Source organism: Manis javanica, chromosome 4 (genome assembly GCF_040802235.1).
Source record: "Manis javanica isolate MJ-LG chromosome 4, MJ_LKY, whole genome shotgun sequence".
Lineage (NCBI taxonomy): Eukaryota > Metazoa > Chordata > Mammalia > Pholidota > Manidae > Manis > Manis javanica.
The window spans coordinates 4,391,344-4,419,287 of record NC_133159.1 but is presented as its reverse complement, the minus strand read 5'-3'; the positions used below and the strand labels follow the sequence as shown (position 1 = coordinate 4,419,287).

The 27,944-nt window shown below is 59.1% G+C and overlaps 1 protein-coding gene across 6 annotated transcripts in view; it reads left to right on the top strand.

The window, feature by feature from the left end:
* The window catches only part of CHD5 (chromodomain helicase DNA binding protein 5), a 56,929-nt gene that overhangs the window by 17,551 nt on the left and 11,434 nt on the right, over positions 1 to 27,944 (top strand). For 3 of the 6 annotated variants that reach the window (XR_012129942.1, XM_037000168.2, XM_037000167.2), the window contains exons 4-33: positions 157 to 275; positions 863 to 1,113; positions 2,604 to 2,728; positions 3,405 to 3,528; positions 4,084 to 4,250; positions 4,388 to 4,609; positions 5,882 to 6,088; positions 6,288 to 6,499; positions 8,580 to 8,711; positions 8,797 to 8,905; positions 9,975 to 10,166; positions 10,244 to 10,444; positions 12,605 to 12,742; positions 12,824 to 12,945; positions 13,697 to 13,870; positions 14,265 to 14,406; positions 15,509 to 15,640; positions 17,768 to 17,885; positions 19,182 to 19,306; positions 20,314 to 20,545; positions 20,714 to 20,824; positions 21,123 to 21,295; positions 21,562 to 21,736; positions 22,203 to 22,295; positions 22,503 to 22,591; positions 22,862 to 22,995; positions 23,396 to 23,540; positions 23,882 to 24,041; positions 25,559 to 25,638; positions 25,887 to 26,019. Coding sequence is in view for 5 of the 6 variants with exons in the window: in XM_037000168.2 (XP_036856063.2) it covers positions 157 to 275; positions 863 to 1,113; positions 2,604 to 2,728; positions 3,405 to 3,528; positions 4,084 to 4,250; positions 4,388 to 4,609; positions 5,882 to 6,088; positions 6,288 to 6,499; positions 8,580 to 8,711; positions 8,797 to 8,905; positions 9,975 to 10,166; positions 10,244 to 10,444; positions 12,605 to 12,742; positions 12,824 to 12,945; positions 13,697 to 13,870; positions 14,265 to 14,406; positions 15,509 to 15,640; positions 17,768 to 17,885; positions 19,182 to 19,306; positions 20,314 to 20,545; positions 20,714 to 20,824; positions 21,123 to 21,295; positions 21,562 to 21,736; positions 22,203 to 22,295; positions 22,503 to 22,591; positions 22,862 to 22,995; positions 23,396 to 23,540; positions 23,882 to 24,041; positions 25,559 to 25,638; positions 25,887 to 26,019 (4,537 nt within the window). In the remaining variant the exon portion in view is untranslated. Of the gene's footprint in view, positions 1 to 156; positions 276 to 862; positions 1,114 to 2,603; positions 2,729 to 3,404; positions 3,529 to 4,083; positions 4,251 to 4,387; positions 4,610 to 5,881; positions 6,089 to 6,287; positions 6,500 to 8,579; positions 8,712 to 8,796; positions 8,906 to 9,974; positions 10,167 to 10,243; positions 10,445 to 12,604; positions 12,743 to 12,823; positions 12,946 to 13,696; positions 13,871 to 14,264; positions 14,407 to 15,508; positions 15,641 to 17,767; positions 17,886 to 19,181; positions 19,307 to 20,313; positions 20,546 to 20,713; positions 20,825 to 21,122; positions 21,296 to 21,561; positions 21,737 to 22,202; positions 22,296 to 22,502; positions 22,592 to 22,861; positions 22,996 to 23,395; positions 23,541 to 23,881; positions 24,042 to 25,558; positions 25,639 to 25,886; positions 26,020 to 27,944 lie in introns of those variants that run through there. The other 3 variants (XM_037000170.2, XM_037000169.2, XM_037000171.2) reach the window with 2 other exon arrangements.

Genomic DNA, 27,944 nt, shown 5'->3' with positions numbered 1-27,944 from the left:
GATTGGGGCAGGTGGGCTGGTGCCGTATGGTGTTCAGGGGTGGGTGAGAATTGCACTTGTTAAGTTGCAGATACCCCGTCCTCCCCGACCCCAGTGGTCAGGGTGCGGGTTAGAAGGACCCGCCTCTGATTCTGCCTCTGGCCTGTGTATCTGTAGGAGCCCAAGTCCTCGGGGCAGCTCATGGCTGAGTGGGGCCTGGACGATGTGGACTACCTGTTCTCAGAGGCCGACTATCACACGCTGACCAACTACAAGGCCTTCAGCCAGTTTCTCAGGTGGGCCTCAGGGCCAGCTGCCATGGCTGGGGACCCTGGGGAATGCACCCAAGGCCTGCACTCCCCCAGGCATCACCAGGTCAGAGGTGGTCAGAGGGTCAGAGGGCTCCCGGTGAGGGGCGGGCTGTCAGACAGACGGGGACCGTAGCAGAGCTGGCAGGAAGGAGCAGGACCCTCTTCATTTGAACGGATGGTTCCACCTTCCCTTGCTTGCCCTGAGTCTGGGGATGGGGTCCCAGTCAATCCCAGGGGCCATAAGCCCCTATGGCCTCTCTCCGCTCTGGAAGAAATGGAACCAGACTCCCAGGGGCCTGCAGCAGGTCCCTCCCTGGGGTCCCTCAGGTCTTACAGGACCTGGAAGCCTAATTAGGAGATCCCCAGCCACGTGAACAGGGGACCAGTGTTTTGTGGGAGAACTGCTGTCTCAAGCTTTGTCCTAACCCTCTTGCTGCCCAGTGTTGGAACATGGGGCTGGTACCACGTATCTTAGATGTGGAAGCAGAAAGGATGGACCCTTCCGCGGTCACTTGGGTGGTCTCATCCCCTCCCCCTCACTGCCCTACCCTCCCGTCTCTTCCCTCACTTAGGCCGCTCATCGCCAAGAAGAACCCGAAGATCCCCATGTCCAAAATGATGACAGTTCTGGGTGCCAAGTGGCGGGAGTTCAGCGCCAATAACCCCTTCAAGGGCAGCTCCGCGGCCGCGGCGGCTGCGGCGGTGGCTGCTGCCGTGGAGACAGTTGCCATCGCCCCTCCACTGGCTGTGAGCCCCCCGCAGGCACTGCAGCCTGTGCCCATCCGCAAGGCTAAGACCAAGGAGGGCAAGGGTGAGGCTGGGGGTAGGTGGGCACTCAGCCCTGCTGGCAGAGGCCGTCGCAACTTAAGAGCTGCCTGGGGGCAGCTGGGGAGGTCTTTATTAGGGACCCTACCTTGGCTGACCTTGGACCCCCACGCCCTTTCTCACCTGTGTTATGGCTTCGCAGCTCCTGTTCTGCCCCCCTTTCAGGCTGTGGAGGAGCAGAGACGGTGTGCTCAGAGCTTTGGGAGTTGGCACCTGGTCCCCTTTGACTTGGGTGTGGAGGAAGAGGGGAGGCCCATGCCGTAGGGAGTTGGGGGGGTCTCACTGAGGCTGTGCTGTTCCTGGGGAGAAGGGGTCCCAAGGTCAGAAGGGGGCCTACTGAGCCCTACTGAGCAGCCAGCCTTCAGGGTAACGGATGTGCACGGGTGTGGTCGGGGCGGTTTTCTGGGGAGGCCTGAAAGGAGGTCCAGCTACAAAGTCAGGCTCAGTGGTAGGTGGGGAGAATAGGGGCAGCAGGAGCTCTCTGTGGCTTAAAGTCCCAGGGGCGGCTCCGCTTGGGGCAGGGACGTGGATGTCACCAGGGCTCTTAATGGCTGCTGGCAGCTTGGCCTTTCTGGGAATCCTGATTAGATTTGGATGGGGGAGTCAAAGGAGCTCTGGGGATCCCTTTTTTCAACCCCAAGGAGTTTTGGTTTCTGGGGCAGTGTGCCCCTTTGCCACTGCAGGGGACCAGCGGGCAGCGACGTGCGGTTTAGAGTCCGCTCCCGCGCTCCCAGCCTCTGGCCTGGACCTGCCTAGCCTGCCTTGCTTCCTCATTTCCTCTTGCACTTCAGCCGCTGAGCTATTGATTCCCTGGCCTGCCTATTCAGAGCCTGAAAAATTGAAATAGATTTTCTGTGGCGCCACTGAGCTTACAGCTGGGCTCGCAGCCCCGTCTCCCTGTGAGCCATGTGGCGGGAGGAGGGCCCGGGGCAAGGCCACCTGCCTCCAGATGCGTGTGTCCCTGCTCAGTGCGGTGGGAGAGGGTCCGAGGGGTCACCACTCTCCAGAGGGCTAATTGTCCTGTGGCTGGCTCCATTAACACAGCCTCAGCCCTGCCGGCCTCTGGGAGCCAGCGTTTCCTGGGGCTGATTGGCAGAGGTGGCGGTAGTGTCAAGTGGTACCGGTGTTGCCTGGACTTAGGTTGACCTGGAGGCTGGCCGCTGGGGACAGGGCTTCCCGCTCCGGCATGGCCCTCCAGGGCCCATAGGTGGACCACGGTGGGGTGCTTGTGACTTTGGTGGCCCTGCTGGCCTAGGGGACAGCTCCTTTCTGGGGAGAGGGGACAGGAAAGGGCTGTTCTCTGTCTCCCCCACATTTGCTGAGCCACTTTAAGCAAGGGCTCCACCTCTCTGAGCCTCATCTTATCTGAAAAGGGGTGACAGCAAACATAGTCCTTTCCTTATCGAGTCCCTGCGAGGGCTCGGTGGCGTCGTGGTGGGAAGCGGGCAAGCCACGGCATGTGCTGCTCACGCCGTCCTTACCGCTCAGGGCCGGGAGTGAGGAAGAAGATCAAGGGCTCCAAGGACTCCAAGAGGAAGGGCAAGGGGAAAAAGGCGGCCGGGCTCAGGTTCCGCTTCGGCGGCATCAGCAGCAAGAGGAAGAAATGCTCCTCGGTGAGCGTGTGAGTGTGAGCACGTGAGTGTGTGTGAGCGTGGGCCAGAATGTGCGTGTGAGAGACAGCAAGACCGGTGTACTTGGGAGTGTCCCTGGGTGCGTGCGTGCGTGAGCAGCTGAGACGCGTTTTGCACGTGTGTGCATGTGCGGAACGAGCACATGCGTTGTGAGGGTTGGCTGACTGGAAAACAGGCTGTCTTCTGAGCAGGGCTCGGGGGCAGGTCCTGCACCCACCGTGCTGCACCCCCCGCACCCTGCCCCCCACCCCCATTCCAAATGCAGGCCAGCTGGGCCTGAGCTTCCCAGCCCGCCTGGGAGGGCTTCAGAATGGATGCTCCCCAGGGCCTGTGCAGCTTGGAGTCTGGGGGGGGGGGTGCTCCCCGGGAGAGGTGTCCTTAGGGCTGCCTCTTGAGGGCTGCGTGGGAGTTTGGCAGGGTGGAGGGCAGGGCCTGGGGGCGGTTACGGGGGCGGGGAATGGAAGGGGTGTCTGAGGGCCTGAGAGCAGGGCCTGGGGAGGCTGGGCTGCTGGGTGTCTAGCGGGTGGAGAGGCCAGGTGCCCCCCAGAGAGCACTGTGCCTCCGGAGCCTCCCCCTCGCCCCGCCCTCGGGCGAGCCCCCAGGCCAGGCTTGGGGCTCACAGGCGCTCCCCGGCACCCCTGCCCGCGCGCCCCTGCAGAGCGAGGAGGATGAGCGGGAGGAGTCGGACTTGGACAGCGCCAGCATCCACAGCTCCTCCGTGCGCTCCGAGTGCTCCGCGGCCCCGGGGAAGAAAAGCAGGAGGAGGCGCAAGAAGAAGAGGGGTAGGGCCTCCCGTGGGCGGGGCTCCCGGCCGGCGGGCGGACGGGGGGCGTGCAGGGCCCCCTCTGGGACGCAGGGAAGGGCGCCCCCCTGCTTGGCCTGCCCCCGCCTCCGCCAGGCCGCTCCCGCGTACTTCCTCGGCCACCCAGGAGGGGGGCTCCTGCCCCAGTGAGTTAAAGTTAAATCAGGGACTCGCGGTGTGACCCACCCCAGGCCTCTGCACTGGCGGCGGGGTGGGGGGGGGCGCACCGGGGAGGGACGTGCTCCTCCGCCTCACCCACCGCCCGCCAGTCGCTGATCCGCTCCGTCCCCCTGCCGCCTCCCTCTGCAGCCCTCCCTGGCCCTCCTTCCGTCCACGCGTTCCTTTCTGTCCATCCCCCCCCCTTCTTCCGTTCATCCCTCAGCCGTTCTCCCGACTTTCGTTCACCCTCGTCTGTCCGTCCTTCATTCATCCGACTCTTGGACACCTGCAGGGTGCCGTCCGGCCCGGGGGGGAGAGTGGGTGGGTGCCGGCGGTGGGGCGGGGGCCCTCCACGGCCGCCTCTGCCGCTCCCCAGCGGACGATGGCGACGGCTACGAGACGGACCACCAGGACTACTGCGAAGTGTGCCAGCAGGGCGGGGAGATCATCCTGTGCGACACCTGCCCGCGGGCCTACCACCTCGTCTGCCTCGACCCGGAGCTGGAGAGGGCGCCCGAGGGCAAGTGGAGCTGCCCGCACTGTGTAAGCCCTCGGCAGAGGCGGGCCGGGCGCTCGGGGCAGCACGTGGGGAGGCGCCGCGGGGGAGGGCGGGCGTCGGGCCCTGGGCCCCGGTGGAGGAGTCGCGGCCCAGGGGGCCTCTGCCTGGACTCCCCCAACAGGAGAAGGAAGGGGTCCAGTGGGAGCCGAAGGACGACGAGGAGGAGGAGGAGGAGGGCGGCTGCGAGGAGGAGGAGGACGACCACATGGAGTTCTGCCGCGTGTGCAAGGACGGCGGGGAGCTGCTCTGCTGCGACGCCTGCCCCTCCTCCTACCACCTGCACTGCCTCAACCCGCCGCTGCCCGAGATCCCAAACGGTGAATGGCTCTGCCCGCGCTGTACTGTGAGTGTTACGCCCGCCCCGCGCCGAACGCCCCGCCCACCAGGGCCAGGCCCCGCCCCCGCGAGACCCTTCAGTCCCCGCGCCGGCCCACGCACCGGGGCCTCCCCCGGCAGGCCCTGCCCGCCAAGGCCCCGCCTCCGCCAGGCCGGGACACGTTCCCAAGGCAGGGCCCCGCCTTCTGGCCCCTCTCAGTGTCCGCTGCACCTCCTCAGGCCCAAGGCCCCGCCCACCAGGTCCAGGCCCCGCCCTCGCCCCCGGGAGGTCCTTGAGTCTCCGCGCCGACCCACGCACCGGGGCCTTCCCCTGCAGGCCCTGTCCACCAAGGCCCCGCCTCCGCCGGGCCGGGCCACGCCCCCGCCGGGCCGGGCCACGCCCCCGCCGGGCCGGGCCACGCCCCCGCCGGGCCGGGCCACGCCCCCTAGGCAGGCACCGCCCACCAGAGGCCCCGCCTCCTGGCCCCGCTCAGTGCCCGCAGCACCGCCCACCAGGGCGCCGCCTCTTTCCAGGCCCAAGCCCCCGCCCACCACCGGTTCCCCACCTCACCCAGGCCTCGCTCTGCTTCTCAACTATTCAAGGACTCACCCGAAACCTGAGCCATCATGGAGAGAGGTGGCGGATAACCCTACCACCAGCCACACAGCCACTGTTCATTGGGCATCCCTTTAACGCCGAGTGCCCCCAAGTACCAGGCCTTTTGTTATTCCCATTTTTAGATGAGAAAAGAGGCTCAGGGAGGTAGAGTGACTTGTCTAAGGCCACACAGCAGCAGAACTGACCACTCAGATCCACCCAGACCTGGCTCCTGTCCCAGACTTGGGGTGCTGAGAGGGTAGGGGATCTCCTGGGGCTGGAGCCCGTTTTTGCAGGAAGAGGAGAGTACACACACACACACACACACACACCCTCCCAGTCATCACAATCATTTGAAAGCCCCCATGCACTGAGTTGTTCCCCAGGCCCACCCCTAGTGCCCTACTGCTGGATCCCCCAGCCCCAGCCAGGGTCCTGCGCTGCACTGTGTGTGGCCAGCCCTGGGTTGCCCCGTGTGTCTGGGCTTCTGTGGAGTGTGAATGTGTGCGTGTGCTTGTTGTGTGGACAGATCCACATTGCCCATTTCTTCTGTGCTCAGTAGAGGGCTCCTGAGGACAGGGTGATATTGTAGGGTCACTGTGCACTTTGCTGGAGGGAGCCTTGTGGTGATTGCTGTCAGGGAATCTTGGGGTGGGGCCCTGTGGCTAAGCCCTGAACTTGGGGACCCTCCTCTGTCCACAGTGTCCCCCACTGAAGGGCAAAGTCCAGCGGATCCTACACTGGAGGTGGACGGAGCCCCCAGCCCCTTTCATGGTGGGGCTGCCAGGACCTGACATTGAGCCTGGTGTCCCCCAACCCAAGGCCCTGGAGGGCATCCCGGAGAGAGAGTTCTTTGTCAAGTGGGCTGGGCTCTCCTACTGGCACTGCTCCTGGGTGAAGGAGCTACAGGTGAGGCACCTGGACAGATGTGGCTGGGTGAAAACTCAGGGCCTGAACCATGCCGGCCAGCTCCCTGAGTGAGGGGCACCGCTGGGAATCGGGGTGGGGGAGGCTGAAGGCGAGGACTGTTCTGTCTGGGACCTAGGCTGGGTGCTGGGGAGGCCCTGACCCATCTCCCTCCTGTAACCTCTGCCCCCTTCTCGAGCAGCTAGAGCTGTACCACACGGTGATGTACCGCAACTACCAAAGAAAGAACGACATGGACGAGCCGCCGCCCTTTGACTATGGCTCCGGTGACGAGGATGGCAAGAGCGAGAAGAGGAAGAACAAGGACCCTCTCTATGCCAAGATGGAGGAGCGCTTCTACCGCTACGGCATCAAGCCCGAGTGGATGATGATCCACCGCATCCTGAACCACAGGTGTGCGCCTGGCGTGGTGCCCGCGTGTCCTGACAGGGGCTCCTTTGCTCTGTAAAATGGGCATAGGGCCACGTCAGGTGCGGTGGCAGCAGGAGGAAGAGACCGAGGGCCTCCATTGACGGCAGTTTGTCCAGCTGGGGGTTGTATGCACACATGCACACATGTTCACACTTGTGCACACTCATCACACTCATGATGGGAGAGCAGCTCCAAAGTCATATACATAAAGGGGCAACTTGACACATGGCCTGTGAAACCTGCACAGAGCTAGACCCTCGTAGGTTGGGACTCTTGTGCTCCTGGGCTTCTGCTTGATACCTTTGGAGGGTCCCAGGGACCAAGGTGGGCCTGAGGTGTGGGGGCGAATACACATTTGCCCCTCCTTTATAGCAACAGCTAATGCTACTGGGCACTACCTACCCAAGAGGTAGGCATTGTATTTCTGCCCGTTTTATGAACGCAAGGACAGGCTTAGCAAGCTTAGGTCCCTTGCCCATGGCCACCCAGCCAAGAGGCGGTGCAGCTGGGATTTGACTCAGTGCTTTCTGATGGTGGGATGTGCTTTCTTGGCCACTATGCCAAACCCCAGCGACCCCAAGACACCTCTTGTTAAGCAATCCAGAAATTTTCCAGGTGACAGTGACCAGAGGCTGCAGAAGGCTGGATGAAGAGGCCGGGGCAGGAGGCCCCCAGACTGCGAGTTCGGCTTTGGTTTGGTGAGCTCTCGGAGCTCACGCTCATTCTGAGCTCGAGTGTGTGCGAGCTGGTGGTGGCCGGGAAGTGGGCGCAGGGTGGGGCCCAGGTGCCCGCTGCATGGCGGCAGGCTCGGAGCCTCTCACTTGCCACCCATCTGGACTTGATGGGCACTGCCTTGGAGGGACTTGGGAGCCAGCAGATCCCAGGTGTCCTGAATGGCAGGAGTCGGGTAGAGCAGAGGTCACAAACCTGAGCCACATGCTCAGCTTCCAGTCCTGGGCTCTGTGCCTCTGTGCATCCCATGGACCGATGAGTGAAGGCTGCAGGGCTGCTGTGAAGGCCAGAGGAGGGTGCCTGGGCCTGCTGGAGCAGCCTTCGACAAGAGGTAGATGGGAGAACTTGGCCATGAAACACCCCCTCTTCCTATTCTTAGTCTTCACTGAGAAGAACCCTTAGAAACAGGATCAGCTTCTATGGAAACCCAAGCCACCATTGACCTGACCCACAGTTTTTCACCTTTATTAAATTGCAGGTTAAAACCATTAATGGAAATTTTTCTTACTGCCTCCAAAGCAGGGTAGGTGAATTTCCCGTAAAATTTATTACCCAAAGTCTGAGTAACTAATTATTAATTGAAAAAATGTCTATCAGTTTCCTTAGTGACTGGAGACGTTCTCTTGATGGTGCCTGGGCCAGGTGCAGCCACAGCCAGTTTGGGGAGCCATGACTCCCTGGCCCCCAGGAGCAGCCTGGGCTTGTTTGTGTCATCAGCTCAGGTTGGGTGGGAGGCCTTGAGGACCCTCCCAGGGGCCAGAACCAAGCTGACGTGCAGGTTGTTTCTCTAGAGCACTTGCTCTGTGTGCTGCCTCGGCTGTAGGTCCCCACAGCCTTGGGCTTCTCCAGAAGAGGTCATCTCACCTGCAGGAATTGCGTCCTTGTTGACTTTGCAGAGGTGGGCCCTGGACTGGCATGGGCACGGCTCTGTTCCTTTGGGTTTTTAAAGTTAGAGCAAAGGTATACAGTCAGGGGAGAATGCTGTCCAGCTCAGAAATTCAGAATTCTGGTGCCCAGACCCCATGCCCACAGGATGCATTGCTGCAACAGAGGCTGGAAGGATGCCGGCTCTGCCCCTCTGTTAACACGGCCTCTCCAACATCCCTGCCTGGTTCTGCCACTCACCCAGTGCCCTCATCCCTCCCTCTCACTAGCTGTGGCCTGGGGCAAGCTGCTTCATCTCTCTGGAGTGGCTGCCCTGGTGCTGCCCTACCTGATGGGCTGGGGTCTCAGGGGACCATGGGAGTGAGGGGCTTTGCCTTCCGTGCGAGGACTCCTGCAGCCACTGCCTGCGTGACCCCCTCCCCGCCACCTGTTCACTGTGTTGCAGCTTCGACAGGAAGGGCGATGTCCACTACCTGATCAAGTGGAAGGACCTGCCCTACGACCAGTGCACCTGGGAGATCGACGACATCGACATCCCCTACTACGACAACCTGAAGCAGGCTTACTGGGGCCACAGGTAGGCTGTGGCCACGGTGCCGGGCTGGGGCTCTCGCCCCTGCTGGCCTGAGCTCTGCTCACTGGCCTTGTGTGCACCTCGCCAGGGAGCTGATGCTGGGGGAAGACGCCAGGCTGCCCAAGAGGCTGGTCAAGAAGGGCAAGAAGGTGAAGGACGATAAGCAGGAGAAGCCTCCAGACACACCCATCGTGGATGTGAGCAGGGATGCGGGCAGCGGGGTGGGGTTGCCAGGGCCTGTCCTCCAGGTTGGCCGGGGTGGTGGGGGGCGTGTTCTGCAGAGGACTCTCCTCACCCACCGCCTGTGCACAGGGAGCCGTGCTGGGGGTGGAGGCGCTCGCCAGGGGCTTGTGGTTCAGTCCACTTGCGCCAGGCCCCTGACAGGACAAGGATGACAACACCCAGCCCTTTGGTACCTGGTGCACAGACAGGGAGCAAACAGTCTGTCTTTAGCACACAAACCTACATTACTGTAGATGAGCTAATCTTGGGCATTTGAATCAGAAAGTGTCTCCAGCTTCAGGAGCACCAAGCTGATAGGATAATTGTGCACGGTTCTTATTTGTTCAGGGATAGAAGACCCCCCAGCTTGCTGCCCCCAACCCCCACCAGCTTCGAGCCCATCAGGGAGTGGAAGGTTGACTTTAATTCATTTAGCAAACCTCTCCCGTGTGTCTGCCAGCTCCTGGCCCTGGGGGAACAAGGGCCCTGGGCTTGTTTCAAGAACTGCTCATCTCCCAGGGGCCCAAGCGGGGCACACGCAGAATATGGGGGATGCCACAGAAAAGAGTCTGGTATATCAAGAGGACTTCATGGGGGAGCTTGCCTTAAGCTGAAGGGTAAAGGAGGCAAAGAGGGTGATGTTTGGGGTCAAGTGGGGAAACATGTCAGACACATATCAAACAAATGTTGACTGTTGTGTCCCAGATACTGGGACTCAGAGGGAGCAACGGTGAACAGGATCGGTGTGGTGACTACAGTCTGGGCTCAGAGAACACAACTATTGGGAAATTGCTCTGAGAGGAGAAATACAGGATCACCACGGGAGGACATGGTAGAAACACCTAAGCCAGACTGGGAATCAGGGAGGGCTTCCTGGAGGAAGTGGCATTGAAGCAGAGACCGGAGGGATGAATATGTTAGCAGGGACAAGAGAAGTTGGAAGAGTATTCCAGTATTTCACTTCCAACTGTGTGTGCGAAGGCTTAGGGTGGGCTCTGGTGGCCCAGGACTCAGGGTGTGTCTGAACCTCTGCCTCCCCTGCAGCCCACAGTCAAGTTTGACAAGCAGCCCTGGTATATTGACTCCACGGGCGGCACACTTCACCCATACCAGCTGGAGGGCCTCAACTGGCTGCGCTTCTCCTGGGCCCAGGGCACCGACACAATCCTGGCCGACGAGATGGGGCTGGGCAAGACGGTGCAGACCATCGTCTTCCTCTACTCCCTGTACAAGGAGGTGTGCGGGCTGGGCGGGCCGGGCGGGCCGGCGGGGGCTGGGGGCAGGCAGCCTCACTGCCTCTGTCTCCCCTCCAGGGGCACTCCAAAGGTCCCTACCTGGTCAGCGCACCCCTGTCTACCATCATCAACTGGGAGCGTGAGTTCGAGATGTGGGCGCCCGACTTCTATGTGGTCACCTACACTGGGGACAAGGAGAGCCGCTCTGTGATCCGGGAGAATGAGTTTTCCTTTGAGGACAATGCCATTCGGAGTGGGAAGAAGGTGTTCCGCATGAAGGTGAGTGTCCCTCATCCCCACGGAGGATCCCAAGAGGTGCCACATCTGCCTGGGGGCACAAGGGCCCTGCAGTCCTCCAGAGGTCCCTCAGCTCAGGCTCCTGCAGAGCCGGTGGCAGGCGAAGGGCTTCTCCGTGGAGAGGGTTATTGGCTGCGTCATGCTGTGGGGGTGCTGCTACAAAATCCATAAACGTGGGGGCTTTGAGCAACAGAAACTTGTTTCCCCCAATTCTGGGGGCCGGAAGTCTGAAATCCAGGTGTGGGAGGGTCATGCTCACTTCAGAGGCTCTTGGGCAGGCTCCACGCCTTTGCAAGCTCCTGGGGGCTGCAGGCGGTCCTGGGCAGTCCTTGGCCTGCAGCTGCAGCCCTCCAGGCTCTGCCTCCGTTGGCACGTGGCCTTTCCCCTTCATGACTGTGTCTCCTCTTCTTATAAAGACCAATGCATACTGGAGTTAGGACCCACTTACTCCAGTATGTCCTCCTCTTAACTAATCACACCTGCAAAAACCCTAGCTCCAAAAAAAGGCACTTCCTGAGGTTCTGGAGTGACATGGATTTTCGGGGGCACACAAGTCACTGTAGTATGCCAACTGTGTGACCTCTGGCAAGTCACTGTGCCTCTCTGTGCCTCAGATTCTTCTCAGCAAAATGGGATAACACAGCTGCCCCACAGAGTTGTGGAGGGTTGAATGAGTGAGCATGTCATGAAGGGCAGGTTCTGATCCAGCTGTTCACGGGTGGGACCTGAGAATGCATTTCTGACAAAAGTCCCAGGTGACGTGGAAGCTTCTAGTCCCTGGACTGCACTTTGAGAAGCACCCAGCACAGCAGTGGCATGTGGTAGGCCCTTAATAAATCTCAGCACCCACGTGAGCCGCAGGGCTGGGGGTTTATCTCTGGGCATAACATCGTTGGGGTTCATCCTCGTAGCAGGTGTCCGATCTCCTTCCTTTTAAGGCTGAATGACATCCGTTGCAGGACTAGACTGCATCCCGTTTATCTATTCATCTTCAGGGAACACTTGGGTTGTTTCCACCTTTTGGCGATTGTGAATAATGCTGTGAACATGGGTGTGCAAATATTGGTCTAGATCCCTGCTTTCACTTCTTTTGGGTCTATACTTAGAAATGGAATTGCTGAGCCATGTGGTAATTCTCTGTGTGATTTTTTTGAGGAACAGACTTAGCTCTTTTAATTTTCACAACGTTCCTCACGTAGACAGTAAGGCTTCTGTTTTACAGATGAGGAGACTGAGGCTCAGGTTTGCTAATTAATGTGACCAAGGCCTAGCTTAAAAGGGCGGGGTCAGGTGCAAACCCAGGTGGAGCCTACAGGCAAAGCCTGTGCCACGAGGCTCCCCTCTGCCCCTCTCTGATCCCTTTCCACGGGCACCCTGGGTCGCTGGGAGAGCCAGGGCTGGTTTGGCCAGGACAGGCTACATCACCTGCGGGGCCCACTGCAGAATGAAATGCAGGGCCCCTGGCTCAAATGCAGGCCACAGCGTTTTTCTTTTTTTTCATGCTCTCTCTGCTGGCCTGTTGTAGTGTTTTTTATTTGCTATTTAATGTCAAGTTCCCTTGGTACAGGGCTACTTTTGGGGTGAATGTCCCCTCATGCCCAGGCCCCCACCAGGGGCAGAGGTGCCCATGATCCCTGGGCAGGACCAGGGTAGGCTTCCCTGGAGGCGGGGCTGCATATGAGCTGAGGCTCCAAGCCCCCAGCACTCTCTCCATTGTTCCATTGCCTTCTCTTACAAAACACAAATTTGGCAATCGTGAAGAATTTCTAACCGGCAACTGCGGTGCGTTAAGCCCCAAGTGAGGGGTCCCTTTCTCATGTCCCATGAGCAGACCTGGGGAGAGCTATCCAGGGCCCAGGAGCATGTAAGTGGGGACAGTGGCAGTGTAACCCAAATGGCTCGTGAGGACAGAGCGAGGAGGTGTGCCCAGAGCTGGCCCCGTGGTCATCGCTGTGTTCTTCTCGGGGACACGGTGCCGTGGGCTTTAGCTCACCCCTGTGCTCAGTGGCCAGTGTCTTCCCCTCCATCCCAAGGGCTCCCTGGCTCTCTGGGGGTCCTGTCCACACCTCCCTCTCTGTGTCTTCTGAGACTCAGATGCACTCCCCTCCCAACTGTCCTCCAAACGTGCCTCCTTACCTCCAGAAAGAAGTGCAGATCAAATTCCATGTCCTGCTCACCTCCTACGAGCTCATCACCATTGACCAGGCCATCCTGGGCTCCATCGAGTGGGCCTGCCTCGTGGTGGATGAGGCCCACCGGCTCAAGAACAACCAGTCCAAGGTAGGGGGACTGGTGCCCGCCCCGGAGCTGTCCTGCTGGGCTGGCCACCTGTGCCCCCTAACAGGATCCTCTGCTCCAAAGTTCTTTAGGGTCTTGAACAGCTACAAGATCGATTACAAGCTGCTGTTGACGGGGACGCCCCTTCAGAACAACCTGGAGGAGCTGTTCCACCTCCTTAACTTCCTGACCCCAGAGAGGTTCAAGTGAGTCAACGGGTCCGCTGGGAGGCGGGCGTGGGCAGGCGCAGCCGGGGAAGAAGCCTCAGTGTCAGATGCCAGCTCTGGGGTTGCTCACTGGACCTCGGTTTTCTCATCAGTAAAATGGGAGTGCCAGCCGCACTTGCCCCGGATGACCGTGGCAGGGCTGTGGTGCCAGCACGTGCAGATTTTTAGTAATGTGGTTTTTCTTTGGCTCTGCCCCAGAAGACCCCCAGGGGCACCCCAGGCCCCTGTCCTGCCCCCATGTCCTCCACAAAGACCTAAACGATCACACAGGTGACAGTGACAGGAGGCAGAGGCTAGGGTAGTGGCAGAGTCAGAGTCCTAGCCAGTCCTCTGGCTTCCTTGTCTTTACCTACCCACCCAGGGCTCAGGGTGGAGAGGCTGATTTTGGAGTCATAAGATGCAGATTGGAGGGAAAACTGGAACTTTAGGTACCCCCCAGGCTCAGTGTCCTTATCCGTAAAATGGGTAAAAGTCCTGGAGAGTTCATGTCCAGGGCAGCTCTGGGGACAGAAAGGTATCTGTGACCAAGAGCTGTCATGTGTGAGGGTGACACGGACAGCCAGAGACAGGAGGATACCCAGGGAAGGGTCAGGGCTCCCTGGCTCACCAGCCAGCTGGCCTGCCCTCTGACTCTGGTGGCAGGGGAAGGGCTGGCCTGGCTGCCTCTGCAGAGGGCTTTGGCATGCTCTAGGCCCCTGCTCCTGGCTCTCATCCCAGTTCTTTCTTGCAGCAACCTGGAGGGCTTCTTGGAGGAATTTGCTGACATCTCTAAGGAAGACCAGATCAAGAAGCTGCATGACCTGCTGGGGCCCCACATGCTGAGGCGGCTCAAGGCCGATGTATTCAAGAACATGCCAGCCAAGACCGAGCTGATCGTCCGCGTGGAGCTGAGCCAGATGCAGAAGTGAGTGGAGGCGCAGCTGCTGGGGGCACCCCCGGAGCAGCCTGCCCCTGTCCTCTGGGTTTGCCTTCTCCTGAGCTGGCCTGACCTAGCCTTCCCGGGTGGCTTCCTGGAGGGGGTGGGATGGCTCTTGGGCCCCGCTGAGGCCTCGGCTCACCTTCTGCATGTGCTTCCTTCTTGGGGCCTCTCCTCGGATGTCAGTGACCAGGGCTGGGACTGTAATGTCCCTTGTAACCTGCTAGGTGACTCTAGGCCTGCAGCTCCCCCTCTCGGGGCTCCCCTTGTTCTCTCTGTAAGTGGTGCATGGCCCGCAGCCCCCTGCCTCCCTGCAGGGCAGAGAGTGGCCTCTCAGAGGCTGCTGCGGCCCCGGGGGGCTGCACCACCTCTCCTGTTGCAGGAAGTACTACAAGTTCATCCTCACGCGGAACTTTGAGGCGCTCAACTCCAAGGGGGGCGGGAACCAGGTGTCGCTGCTCAACATCATGATGGACCTGAAGAAGTGTTGCAACCACCCCTACCTCTTCCCCGTGGCTGCCGTGGTAGGTTCTCGAGGCTGCTCTGGTGGGTGCCTGTGGCCATGCTGGTAGGTTTCCCGTGGCCGCTGTGGAGGGTGCCTGGAGCTGCCGTGGTAGGTAGGTGCCGAGGCTGCTGTGGGTAGTTCCCGTGGCCATGGAGGTAAGTGTCATGGCTGCTGTGGTGCCCTGGCCTTTGTGGCAGCTGCTCAGGCCCTCAGTCTTCCTCGAGTAGGCGGACTTGGAGGTGATGCGGGTCCCCTTTGTGTCGGAAGTTTCTGAAAATCGACCCCACCCACTGCTCAGGGAGGCTCCCTCCTTTCCTGGGCTCCTCCTTGTGATCACAGAGCAATGGGTGGCACTGGGTCACCCCAAAGTCCACTCCAGCATCAGGAGACCCTGGGCCAGGGTTCCTGGGGCTGACCTGGCTGCACTCAGTCACCGGGGGAGTCAGGCGGGTCCGGGTGGGCCCCGGGCCCTGGGTCAGACCACAGTCCTCTCTGAGGCTCAGCCTTTCCCCTAGGAAGGGGGCAATGACAGCATCCACAGGGAGGGTAAAGGCCGGATGAGAAAGCGCCTTGGAGAGCACGACACACCCGTTTCCTACCAGTGTCCTTGCTGCCCTCCTGCTTCCAAATAAACCCCACCTCCTCCTCCAGAATCGGAAGGCAGTGCAGTTAGGGGTGGGAGGCCGTGTGCCCGCACCCAGCAGCCCTCGATCACTCTCAGGACTCTGGTGGGGCAGAGGCCTCTCGACTGCTGTTCTACCCGGCTGGGGTTCAGGGCTTGGTCTTGCCTGGATGCGTCCTGTAGTGCATGTGGAGACAAAGCAGGAGGCCAGATTCCTGCTTGGAGGGTGGCTTAGCTTAGGACTGTGTCATCTGTCAGTTCCCTGCTGTCTCTGGTCTTGGTGGAATGCCATCAGGGAGAGGGAGAGTGGGACTGGCAAGTCTAGACCCTGCTGGGTAGCATGGGTGCTGGGTGTAGCTCCTGCCAGTCCTGGCCTGACCTGGCTTGGGCTTTGTGCTCAGCCCACTGCTGGGCCCTTGTCCCTCCCTGGGGCCTCCTTGGTGCTGCACCAGAGAGGAGAGGGGCGACCCCAACACCCCACCTTTGGCTGTGTCTGCAGGAGGCCCCTGTCTTGCCCAATGGCTCCTATGATGGTAGCTCCCTGGTCAAGTCCTCAGGGAAGCTCATGCTGCTACAGAAGATGCTCAAGAAGCTGCGGGATGAGGGACACCGTGTGCTCATCTTCTCTCAGGTGAGTGTCCCTGGAGGCCAGCTGGCCTCCCCGCCTCCCTGAGCTCCAATTCCACACCCTGCATACATGTCCTGCCCCTGCTAGCTGGGGGTGTGTGTGGGCTGTGTGTCACGTCTGTCCTCAGTGCCCTGGCATGGTGCAGCCCTGGCTGGCTGGCTGCCAAGCTCAAGGCGCTCAGGGCCTGCTGCCTGTAAGACCAGCGCCTTCACCACCTCCTGCCCCTCCTGGCCTGCTCCTCCCCAAGCAGTGTGGAGCCTGCCTTCATGTCCAGGCTGGTACTGTAGCCCTGGCCCACAGCCTGGTTTCTCATGAAGGTGGGCCCTGGGGCTGGTTTGGGGGGAGCTGGTGTGGGGGCAGCCCCGGGAGGCAGTGTTCCTCTGTGACCATTGTTCTTCCTCCCTGTTTGCATCTGTCACACGTCAGTCCCTGGCACGGGGTCTAGTCCCTGTCCTCAAGACACTCACAGTCTAGTGTGGGAGACGGAGGTGGATGGTTACCCAGCCCCGAGGCCATCCCTATAACAGAGGTCACGCTGATGGTCCTGTGGCGTCCTGGTGCTGAAAATGCTCCTGGACGGAGGGACTGAGCCGGGCGAGACTAGGGTGTGCGCAACAGTCAGCTGTTACTGCTCCTGCCTGCAGCCTGCCCCTCCCCAGGCCTGCAGCAGGCTGAGGAGTTTGGGGAAAGCTGACCAAGCCAGAGACTATGGGCTGGCCTGAAGATGGGACTCACAATCCCCCATCCCTACTGACACAAGACGTGGTTCTAGGCCGAGGCCTTGAGGAACCAAGTCAAGGGAACAACATATTTCCTAGAAATGTGCAGACGGAAAGTGACAGGGGCAGAGCCTTCCCACCCCAAATGCACCTACAAACCCTGATTCCAAGACTCATGAAAACACTGAATAAGACATCTCACGAAGCAGTGCATAGAACCCGGATGAAAAAGAATAATAGAATAGCCTGAAAAAGACTTCAGATAAACGTATTTAGGATCCTCAGAAATAATGGAGTAACACCCATAAATCATGAAGAAATCAGTCAAGCACAAGCAAGAGGAAATGAAATGAATAGTTGGCTAGAAAAAGGATCTGTGTGGAATTGAGATTAAACACCTCAACAGACTGGATAAACTCTCGACACTGTTGAAGAGAGAGACCAAACAATGGGAACCTGGCACTGAGGAATTTCCCCAGAATGCAGCACAGAGAAACAAAGATAAAAGTGAGGAATCCCGTGGTGGACGCCCAGAGAGTCTCCAGGGATTTCCAACAGTAGTAGTCAAAGAAAACATAGAGAGAAAATGGTGAAGAAGCCAGATTCAGTGACAGTTTGCCGACCTGGAGAAAGGCGTGAGGTCTCAGATCTGCAGTGCGCTGTGGAGTACCAGGCAAGATAAGTGTAAATGAATCTCTAGGCTCGTCGTGGGGAAGCCATAGCATTCAGACCTGGTACCTACAAAGGAGTGACAGACAGACTGTCTGTCCTCAGATTTCTCATCAGCCACAGCGGGTGGCAGGAAACAATTGCAAAATATTCAATACCCTGCAGGAAAATGGCTACTGATAACTTCGTATCCAGCTAAACTATCTCTCAAGAGTGAAGGGAAATACACAGGGTTGTGGGAGCTCAGAAGGGACTGCTTTTCTCTTCTCATAGGGAGGAGTGAACTTAGGGATGACCTCACAGAGGAGATGCTGTTTGGGTCCCCTAGGCAGTAATGGGGTGCACATTCCAGGGAGCATCCAGGTGTTTGGCAATGGCTAGAGGATATAAAGGAAGCATTGGGAAATGAAGCCCAGATGGACGGGGTGCCAAGTCCTGCCAGCCTGGAATGCCAGGGGAGGGTTTGGGACTTCGTTCTGTGAGGTGAGAGTGGGGAGGCCCAGGGTCTGAGCTGTGTTCAGGCAGATGGCTTTGGGGCTGGTGTAGGGGATGGAGTGAGTGGCTCTGGGGGTTCAGGGGGAGCCTGTGCTTCTCTCCAGAGAGCCCCGTGTCAGGTCTGCCTGGGTCCCATCTGTCTCCCCGGTCAGCCCACCACCTGCAAACTGTCATGGAGTTCCTGCCCACAGCCCCGTGGGAGTCCTTGCTCTGGGGCAGCCTCTCAGGCATACCATGTCCCTTGCAGATGACCAAGATGCTGGACCTCCTGGAGGACTTCCTGGAGTATGAGGGCTACAAGTATGAGCGGATTGATGGGGGCATCACCGGGGGCCTCCGGCAAGAGGCGATCGACAGATTTAACGGTACCCCTGCCTCACTGAGGGGTTCTTGATTGGGACCCCATGTCTGCTTCTTCTCCCAGGCTCAGATCGTAGCCAGGTCACCCATTCAATGTTTGGATCAGCTGCTCCCCAAAGGGCTGAAGAAGGCTACCAGTTCTTCAGTCCGAAAAGCTGCCCCTTAGTTTTAAATGCTAAAAGGAATTGATTTTAGGGACCCTCCAGGGCCTGCTGTGGTGCTAAGGGGCCCAGTAGGTAACACCTGTTCAGAGCTGAGAAGCGACCAGAGAAGGGCAGAGTGGACGTGAGAGCTTTTGTTACTGGATGAAGCTGGTGCTGAGGGTCTGGCTGGCATTGGTGGGCTTCTGATACCGACACCAGCAAAACCAGCAGTTACAAGCTGTGCTGGACAGAGCCTGCTGCCATAAAAGGGATGGCAGGGAGGGCTGGAGTGTGTGAACCGTGCGGCAGCTTCCTAGAGAGCCGGGGAGCGAGGGGCAGGCTGCACATGCCAGAACCCCCGGTCTGCTTGCTTCCTTGGCTGGATGGAGAGGCAGGTGGAGAGGCCGGGAGCCCACCCCGAGTGGAGAGGGAAGAGGGGAGGCGGTCAGCTGGACCAGTGCCTCCTCGGTGTCAGGTCTGCGGCCAGCAGCCACATGCCCTTTCCCTGGTCCCACCCTCAGAACAGGGCTGGCCCCCTGCCCCAGCACCCAGAGCGGCGATTCCTGCTGCCCACTTACCAGCGGTGAAGCAAGTAGAGTTTCAGGACCTAGCCGTGACCCGGCCACACGTAGAAGTGGGTGTGACTGAGGCATTGGGCGGACCGGAGACTTGTTTGTAGCTCAGGGGACCGTGGTCAGTCCACTTAATGAAAGGCCCCAAAGGTCCTGAGAGCCAGCTGTCCCGAGACAGTGGCCCGGGCCCTGGAGCCGTGATCTGAGGGTCCCCTGGCCCCGGGGAAGCTGGGAGGGCATGAGGGATGGGGCTCTCCTGGGCCTCAGGGCCTCCTGGGGGCTGACCCTCAGTGAGCGCTCTGCTCCTGTTTGCTGGCTGTTTGCAATTTGTTCCTTGTGTGGGCTCTGAAAATAGATTCCCTTTCCCTTCTGGTTCCCTCCTGTTGGGCCAGGGCCCAGAGCACAGCTGGGGGCTGAGTGGGGCTCAGGTGGGCTGCTCTCTGCTCACCCAGGACACAGCCGCGGCTGTTGCTGTCTGTGATGAGGCCACAGCCGCCCCCTGTGGCCACTCCTGTCCTTCTCTCTGCTGTCCCCCTCTCCCTACACCCCTGCTTGAGGCCCTTGCTCACCCTCCTCTCTTCCTCAGCCCCTGGGGCCCAGCAGTTCTGCTTTCTCCTTTCCACCCGGGCTGGTGGCCTGGGCATCAACCTGGCCACGGCAGACACCGTCATCATCTACGACTCGGACTGGAATCCACACAACGACATTCAGGTCTGTGGCCCTGACCTCGGAACCCTCTAGGCAGGCCCCTTGCTGCCCCTGGTCCTTGGGCTCTCCCTCCCTCCCCGAGGACCACCTCAGGGCTTCACTCCCCCTTGGCCAGCCTCGAGGTCTCAGCCTCAAGAGGGGTCCTAGGAGGTGAGCAGTGGCCCAGAGAGGACAGAGGACGTGTCTGCGGACATACAGTGATCCGTGTGGCTGGCGATAACCCCTGGTCTGTCCTGTCACTCTCAGGGCCAAGACTGTGAAGGGGGGCAGGATGAGGAAATCCTGGGGTCCAGAGGGGGCCCGATTGGGAGGGAACCTGGAAAACAGTGGGGGCAACAAGGCGTGTTGGAGGTGGGGAGAGGAAGAGACAGGACAGGGGCCAATGGGGCTGGTGAGGAGGGATGGGAGGCTCGGGAGGCTGTGAGGCTGTGGGAGCAGAGACATATCCTGCTGTCCCGACTGCCCCGCTCTCCCCAGGGACATGCAGGCACACACATGTATACACACACTCCTGTCTCATGCCCACACGTGTACACCTGTACAGTCCCCACACTGCATGTGTGATAATCACACAGGGCTTATAAAATGATACATGCCAGCAGACCCCTAATGCAGAACCCTGGGTATATCCTCCAGTCATATGGGCAGCTCCTGGGCCACGTGGCCCTCAAAAGGTGGCTGTGTGTCCCCAGCACCTGGTCCTGCAGCCCCATTAGGGGCTCACTCCCAGGGAGGTGCAGCCCCTTGGTCCCATGACCACTGTCAGGGCTCCATGTAGCCTCACAGCACCCTGGCCCACTGCCCCTCAAATGCCCCTGCGGTCCGTCTAGTTCCACTTGCGCAGGTACCGCCCCCGGGAAGTGGGCTCAGCCGCCCTGGTGCACCCACATCACGCAGTCACGCGGCTGTTGCTGAGAAGCTCACACGCGTCCGACCTTACAACGCGGCACCCAGCTGTGCACCCCGGGCCTCTGTTGAGGCGTGGTTGCTGAGCTGCCTGCCACCCCCAGGCCTTCAGCCGTGCCCACCGCATCGGGCAGAACAAGAAGGTGATGATCTACCGCTTTGTGACCCGGGCCTCGGTGGAGGAGCGCATCACGCAGGTGGCCAAGCGCAAGATGATGCTCACCCACCTGGTGGTGCGGCCCGGCCTCGGCTCCAAGTCGGGCTCCATGACCAAGCAGGAGCTGGATGACATCCTCAAGTTTGGCACAGAGGAGCTCTTCAAGGACGATGTGGAGGGTGGGTGGTGGGGTGGCCAGACCGTGGGGCCCCCTCCCGGGGCCGCCCCAGCTCGCAGCCTCCCTCTCCTTGGCTCCCTGTGCCTGCCTCCTGGCCGGGCTGGGCAGGGCAGGGTGGCTGGCTGGGCACCGTCCGCCCGCCCTGCAGCCCTCTGCCTCTGTCCTTCAGGCATGATGTCTCAGGGCCAGAGGCCAGTCACGCCCATACCTGACGTCCAGTCCTCCAAAGGGGGAGCCCTGGCCGCCAGCGCAAAGAAGAAGCATGGCAGCACCCCGCCAGGTAGGGGCTAGCCCGCCTAGCCCCCCACTCCTGCGCTTCTGGCGGCCGTTCCTGGAGGGCCAGGGGGTCCCGTGCCCTGCTGCTCCCGGTCTGCCCCACCCTGGCCCCTCACCTGGCTGCCTGTGGACTGCCAGGTGGTGGGCAGCTGGGCTTGTTCCTGGGCATGCACTCTGTCGCTGTGCTCCTCTGCGGAGGGCCGGAGGGAAAGGCAAGGACCACCCCAGGGATCTGTCCCAGTGGGGACCCCCAGCCGGACCTGGGCCTCCCCATCTGTCCCCCTCGCCCTGTCTGCCCCCAGGGGACAACAAGGATGTGGAGGACAGCAGCGTGATCCACTATGATGACGCAGCCATCTCCAAGCTACTGGACCGGAACCAGGATGCCACGGACGACACGGAGCTGCAGAACATGAACGAGTACCTGAGCTCCTTCAAGGTGGCGCAGTATGTGGTGCGCGAGGAGGACGGCGTGGTAAGCCCGAGGCCTGCCCCGCGGCAGCCCCCTTCGTCTCCGCCCGGTTAGCCTGTCGAGTGAATGAACAAATGGGGACTGCGACGGGGGCAGGAGGTCCAGCTGGGACTAGGGTGATCAGGGAAGGCTTCCTGGAGTAGTCGGGCTTTGCAGTTCATCCTGGAGTCCCTGCAGGGAGAGGCGTGGAGGCAGCGTGAGGCCTCCCGGGGGCAGAGATGCCCCCTTCTGGCCCCACCCCACCAAGCCCCTGGCCGCTGGGTCCCCAGGAGGAGGTGGAGCGGGAGATCATCAAGCAGGAGGAGAACGTGGACCCCGACTACTGGGAGAAGCTGCTCCGGCACCACTACGAGCAGCAGCAGGAGGACCTGGCCCGGAACCTGGGCAAAGGCAAGCGTGTCCGCAAGCAGGTCAACTACAATGACGCCTCCCAGGAGGACCAGGGTGCGTGTCCTGGGGCAGGGCTGCCAATGGGAGGGTGTCTGGAGAGGGTGTCCCTGGGGGAGGAGCAGGGCTGCCAGTGGAGAGGACGTCCCTGGGGCAGGGAGCCCCTTGGGCTGACGAGTGGGAGCTGCCAGGAGGTCTGAGCTGGGGTGCTGGGTGCTGGAGAACGGGTTGCAGCAGGTGTGGGGTGCCGGTGTTTGGGGGGAATAAGACGGACAGTGGTGCAGTGACTTCACAGCTCGTGGAATGGCCCTGGGCAAGCCTCCGTTTCTCTGCCCGTACCTGGCGTGATAACGGTATGGCGCTCAGGATGCAGTGAGGGTGGCTGGGATTTCTGCGTGAGCTCACAGGAAGCACTCCGAGCCCATTTCATTACTGGGCTAGGCCCGGGGGCTTGGCATGGCCCTGGGAGTGGAGGCTCAGGGTTGGGTGGCTCACTCGGCTGCCCTCGGCCTGGTGCCCGCAGAGTGGCAGGACGACCTCTCAGATAACCAGTCTGAATACTCCATTGGCTCTGAGGATGAGGACGAGGACTTTGAGGAAAGGCCAGAGGGACAGAGTAAGTCTCAGAGGTGGTCACCCTGGGCCGGGGCTGGGCCGTGTGTCAGAGAGCAGGGGGTCATCTGGGGTCCCTGGGGGCATCAGGACAGGCACCTGTCCTTTGGAGGATGTCCCGAGGGGTCTTGTCATCCTGGAATGAGTGGGATGGGTGAGGGGCTTGACACTTGAGGCCCCACTGAGGGCTTGTGGCGGGGCTGCTCCCCAGGTGGACGGCGACAGTCCAGGAGGCAGCTGAAGAGTGACAGGGACAAACCCCTGCCACCCCTTCTTGCCCGTGTGGGCGGCAACATCGAGGTGGGGCTCGCCTGCACCCCCGCTTTCCCAGATCCCTTCATCTCATTCCCCTCTCTGAACAAAGAGCTCACCCCTGCTGCTGCCCCTGAGTATGAGGGGGTGCTGGTGGGGGGCTAAGGGCCTGCCCAGGGGCACAGCCAGGCAGAGGCGGGGCTGGGACGGGTCCTGCCCCAGCACAGGCCCCGCTTTCTCTGGTCCCTTCCCTGCTGCCTCCCCTCTGGTCCCTGAGTTCTCCGCTCCCCGCCTGCTCCCCGCCTCCCTGCCGTCCAGGTGCTGGGCTTCAACGCCCGACAGCGGAAGGCCTTCCTGAACGCCATCATGCGCTGGGGCATGCCCCCCCAGGACGCCTTCAACTCCCACTGGCTGGTGCGGGACCTTCGAGGGAAGACTGAGAAGGAGTTCAGGTAAAGGGGGCTGTGGCGGCCCAGAGCCCGGACTGGCCCGGCTCCGGCTGTGCAGTGCGTCTGGGCTCCCAGCAGGCTGAGGGCGTCGGGGGGATTCACGGACGCCTGATCTGTGGGTGGCCGGGTTCAGGTCTCAGCAGAGAAGGATGAGCAGCCACCTCTGAAAGACCAGCTGGTGCTAACGGCGGGGACAGGATCTGGGCTATTGGGGCCAGGGCTGTTCTGGGGGGGTCCCCTGCCACGGGAGACCCCCTCTGCCCTTCCCTGGGGGCCTGACCAGCAAGCCTGGTTGGGAGGCAGGCGACAGATGATTCCAGCCAGGAGGTCCCTTGGGGGTCCTGCCCTCTAGAGGGTCCTTGCTGACTCCCCACCCCCTGAGCCCCAGTCCCCCCCACCCCAGAGCCTATGTGTCCCTCTTCATGCGGCACCTGTGTGAGCCGGGGGCTGACGGCGCGGAGACCTTTGCGGACGGCGTGCCCCGTGAGGGCCTCTCCAGGCAGCACGTGCTCACGCGCATTGGGGTCATGTCACTAGTTAGGAAGAAGGTGGGTGAGTAAGCCTTTCCTGGGCCTTTCCTGGTGGCTGCCCGTGGCCCTGGTGTGTCCCTGGGGGTCAGCAGGCAGAGGACAAATGCCTGCCTCAGGGTCGCAACAGCTGCCCAGGGGCCGGGTCAGGCTAGAGAGACTGGCCCAGGGTGCCTGTCTGGGTGGGGAATTGGGGGGCAGGCTGGAAGCCAGGATGGCAGGTCACAGAGGGGAGATCACACAGGGAGACTGAGGTGGGGGTGAGGCCAGTCTTGGGTGGAGGTGACATCTACCCCAAGCCTGGGATGGCCCAGCTGCCCTGAGGCCCTGAGGTCTGAGCTGCTCCTTCCCACCTGCCTCAGGTCCAGGAGTTTGAGCACGTCAATGGGAGGTACAGCACCCCGGACTTGATCCCTGAGGGGCCTGAGGGCAAGAAGCCGGGTGAGGTCATCTCCTCTGATCCCAACACGCCAGTGCCTGCCAGCCCAGCCCACCTCCCAGCTGCCCCGCCGGGCCTGCCAGGTCTGCACTCCGATGAGTGGGAGAGGGCCCCTGGGTCATGGGCGACAAGGCGCAAGGACACCCCGAGCCCTCTGTGCGCCTCGCAGAGGGCTGCCTCCCTCTCCCACGAAGCTTCTGTCTGCGGAAGGGTTGGCTGCCAGAGTCATTCTTTTTAATGACAGCTTTGGGTTGTAATCCACATGCCACAATACCCAACTTCTCCCCCCAGCCCCTGGCAGCCACTCATCTACTTTCCATCTCTGGATTTGCCTGTTCTGGACATTTCATGTCAGTTACACAATTTGTGGCCTTTTGTGACCGCCTTCTTTCGCTGGGATAATGTCTCCCAGGCCCGTCCAGGCTGTGGCATGTGCCAGCGCGTCTCTCCTTTGTATGGCCGAGTAATATTCCATTGTGTAGATTCAGCACATTTTGTTTATCCAGCTAATGGATTTTGGGTTGTTTCTACTTTTTGGCTATTGTGGAAAATGTGAGTGGTCCTGTGACTCACATGAACATTTGCATTCACGTGAGGACAGGTGTTTTCACTGCTCTTCGGACTATGGCTGGAGTGGAATCACTGGGTCACGTGGAGTGACATCTTGAGGAACTGCCAAACTTTGTCCCCTTTCCATTCTTACCAGCAATGTCTGAGGCTTCTGGCTCCTCGACATCCTGTCCGACACTTCCCTGACATCTGTGCATAGCCGCCCTTGTGGGTGTGAGGTGGTATCTCCTGTGGTTTGCTTTGCATCTGTCTTATGGCTGAAGATGCCAAGAATCTTTTCCTGTGCTGGGGGCCACTGTGTATCTTTGCAGAAATGTCTGTCCAAATTCTTTGCCCTTCCGTAATCGGGCTGTTTATCTCTGAGAGTCTTTTTAGTGGTCCCTGTATTTATTTGGGCAAAGCTCCTGGTTCCCTTAGTTGGACTTTTCAGGCCTGGGGCCCACCTACCTATCCCCAGGGGACAGGTGGCAGGCGCCTCCGAGGACATCTCCTGGGCACAAGTGTGCCCTCTGCAGGTGGACCTGCCTGGGTTTGCTTCCTGGCCCTGTGTGACCTTGGGTCACTTACTGTGTGAGCCCCGTTTTCTCAGCCATGGTGAGGGCTGGGATAGTGCCCACCTCCCAGGGCTACTGGGAGCACAGGTGTCACTAGCGCTTGGCCGTGTGTGAAGAACTGACTCAGCGTAGAGGAGGCACATGGCCGGTCAGCTAGCCGGGAACCTGGAACTGCACCCAGCTGTCCTGACTCGGCCCGGGACCCCACCCACCTCATTTCCCTCCTGGACGGAAGACCCTGCTCTGGGCAGCCCTATCCCAGTGGCCCCTGGCTTTGGCCTCACTGGACCGAAGGTCCTCCAGGGTTCCCCATGTTGCTGGCCTGGCCTGGGCACTCTGGCTCACTGGTCCTTTCCTGGGGGCCCAGACGGACCTCCCGAGGGCCAGGCCCCACCTCTCCTTTCTGGCACTCTTTCCTTCCTCTCCCCACCCCTGCCTGAGCCCACCTCTCTACCCTATTGCTCTTGATCTTTCAGACAAAATGGAAGCCCAGCTGGGCTACATGGATGACAAGGAGCCGGGGGTGCAGAAGACAAAGAAGCCCCCAGAAATGCAGGTATGGTAGATGCTGGTATCTGGCCTTGGCGGGCGTGGGTGTGGGTGGGATCTGCGAACCTTCTTAGGCCTTGTCCAAGCGGCTGGGACCCAGGCCCCTGGCTCTGAGTCCAGGCCTCTGGGTCTGGGGTAGGATGTGGGAGCAAACGATGGAACCAGGAGAGGAGGTTCCTGGCCCAGTGTCCCTTCCCTGGCCTCCATGCTTCTGAAGCCCCAGGCCCTATGGCATCCCCAGCCTGTCTTCCCTAGGCCCTGCCAGCTTCCCTGGACAGACTGGAGGGTGACGACAAGCATGAGAGCCCAGATGGCAAGGAGAGGGCCCTGGAGGAGCGGCGGGAGGAGATGGAGAAGGCCCAGCCCTCCCCGGAGCAGCTATTAAAAGGTTTGGCTTCCCACGGTCACCCACCTCAACGCAGTTTCTGGCCTCAGCAGCCCTGGGCCAGAGAAGGGGGTGCCCAGGCTGTGCTTTACCGCCTGTCTCCCCAGCCGAGTGGTGGACTCTGTGTTGCTCTGTCCTAGTGTGACAGGCCCCAGGATGAGGGGAGAGCCAGGGCTCAGGGCTCTGTGCATGGGCTTTAACCTTTCCTACTGTACAGTTTTGGAGTTGTTGGGCTGTCCCTTTAGTGATTTCTGTCTCATTTACATTGTGATCTGAATGCATGAGTCTGTGTGATATAGTTTCAGCCCGGTTTCTGGCTTAAATATGGTCAGATTTTGTAAATGCACAAGTGTGCTTAAAAAGAATGTTTTCTGATTGCTGGGTATAAAGTTCTAAATAAATGCATTAGAGTGTTGTTCAAATTTTTTATATCCTTACTCATTTTTGGTTTGCTTTCATCAGTCAAGTCTGAGAGACTTGTGTCAGAATCTGTCACTAATTGTGGATTAATCTCTGTCTCCTTGTAAGACCAGGTTTAGCTTCATATCATTTGAGAGTGAGTTGTTAAGTGCATATTGGTTCATGTTTTTTTATATTTTTCTGGTGAAGTGTGCCTGTGCCTTAATTATTATTGGAATGACCCACTAATCCCTCCTGATACTTTTTTGCTTTAAGATTTATTTAGGCTGATTTGGATCAATCTTACTTATGTTTAGTATGTATTTGGTATATCTTTTCCTATCCTTAAAAAGAAAAAAACATATATACAACAGCTTTATTGTGGTATAATTCACATACCATACAGTTCACCCATTTAAAGTGTACCATTCAGTAGTTTTTAGTATATTCATAGTTGTGCAACCACAGCACAATTCATTTTAGAAAATTAAATCTTTTCATCACTCCAAAAAGAAATTCTGTGCCCATTAGCAGATACTCCCCATTTCCTCCTCCCCTCAACTCCTGGCAATCACTGATCTACTTTCCGTCTCTATGGATTTGCCTGTTCCGGATTTTTCATGTAAATAGAATCATAAAACATGTGCCCTTTTGTGTCTGGCTTCTTTGTTTTCACGGTTCATCCATGTTGTAGCTCGTGTTAGTACTTCATTCCTTTTTACGTCTGGGTAAGATTCTGTGTATCTTACACAGATACTACATTCTATTTATCCATTCATCAATTGATGGACATTTGAGTTGTTTCTAATTTTTGGCTGTTGGGAACATTTGTGTACAGGTTTTTTTGTGGCGATCGGTTTCATTTCTCTTGGGTATATAACTAGGATTGGAATTGTTGGCTCATTTGGTAACTCTAGTATTTTGAGGAACTGCCAGATTGTTTTTTACAGTGGCTGCAGCATTTTATATTCCTACCAGCAATGTATGGGGATTCCAATTTCTCCACATCCTCACCAACACTTGCCCTTATCTGTCTTTTGATTATAGCCATCCTAGTAGATGGGAGGTAGTATCTGAGGTGATTTTGACTTGTATTTCTCTTATGGATAAAGATGTTGAGCATCTTTTCATGTGTTTATTGGCCATTTGTTTAGCTTTACTGGCAAAATGTCTTTTCAGATCCTTTGCTCATGTTTTAAGTGGGTTGTTTGTCTTTTTATTGTTGAGTTATAAGAATGCTTTATAAATACATGTTCTCTATCAGATATGTGAGTTGCAAGTATTTTCTCCCATTCCTTAAGTTTTCATCTATTTGTGTAATTATGTTTTAAGTATGTTTCTTATAAACAATGTATAGCAAGAGTTGTCATTTTAAATCACAGAATCTTTTCTAACTGGCAAATTTAATCCCTTTACATTTATTAAAATATTTGTAGATATTTGGATGAATTTCTACTCTCTTATTTTGTGCTTCCTATCACCCTCACCTTTTCTTTTTTCTCCTTCCTGCCATCTCTTAGATTGGTCAT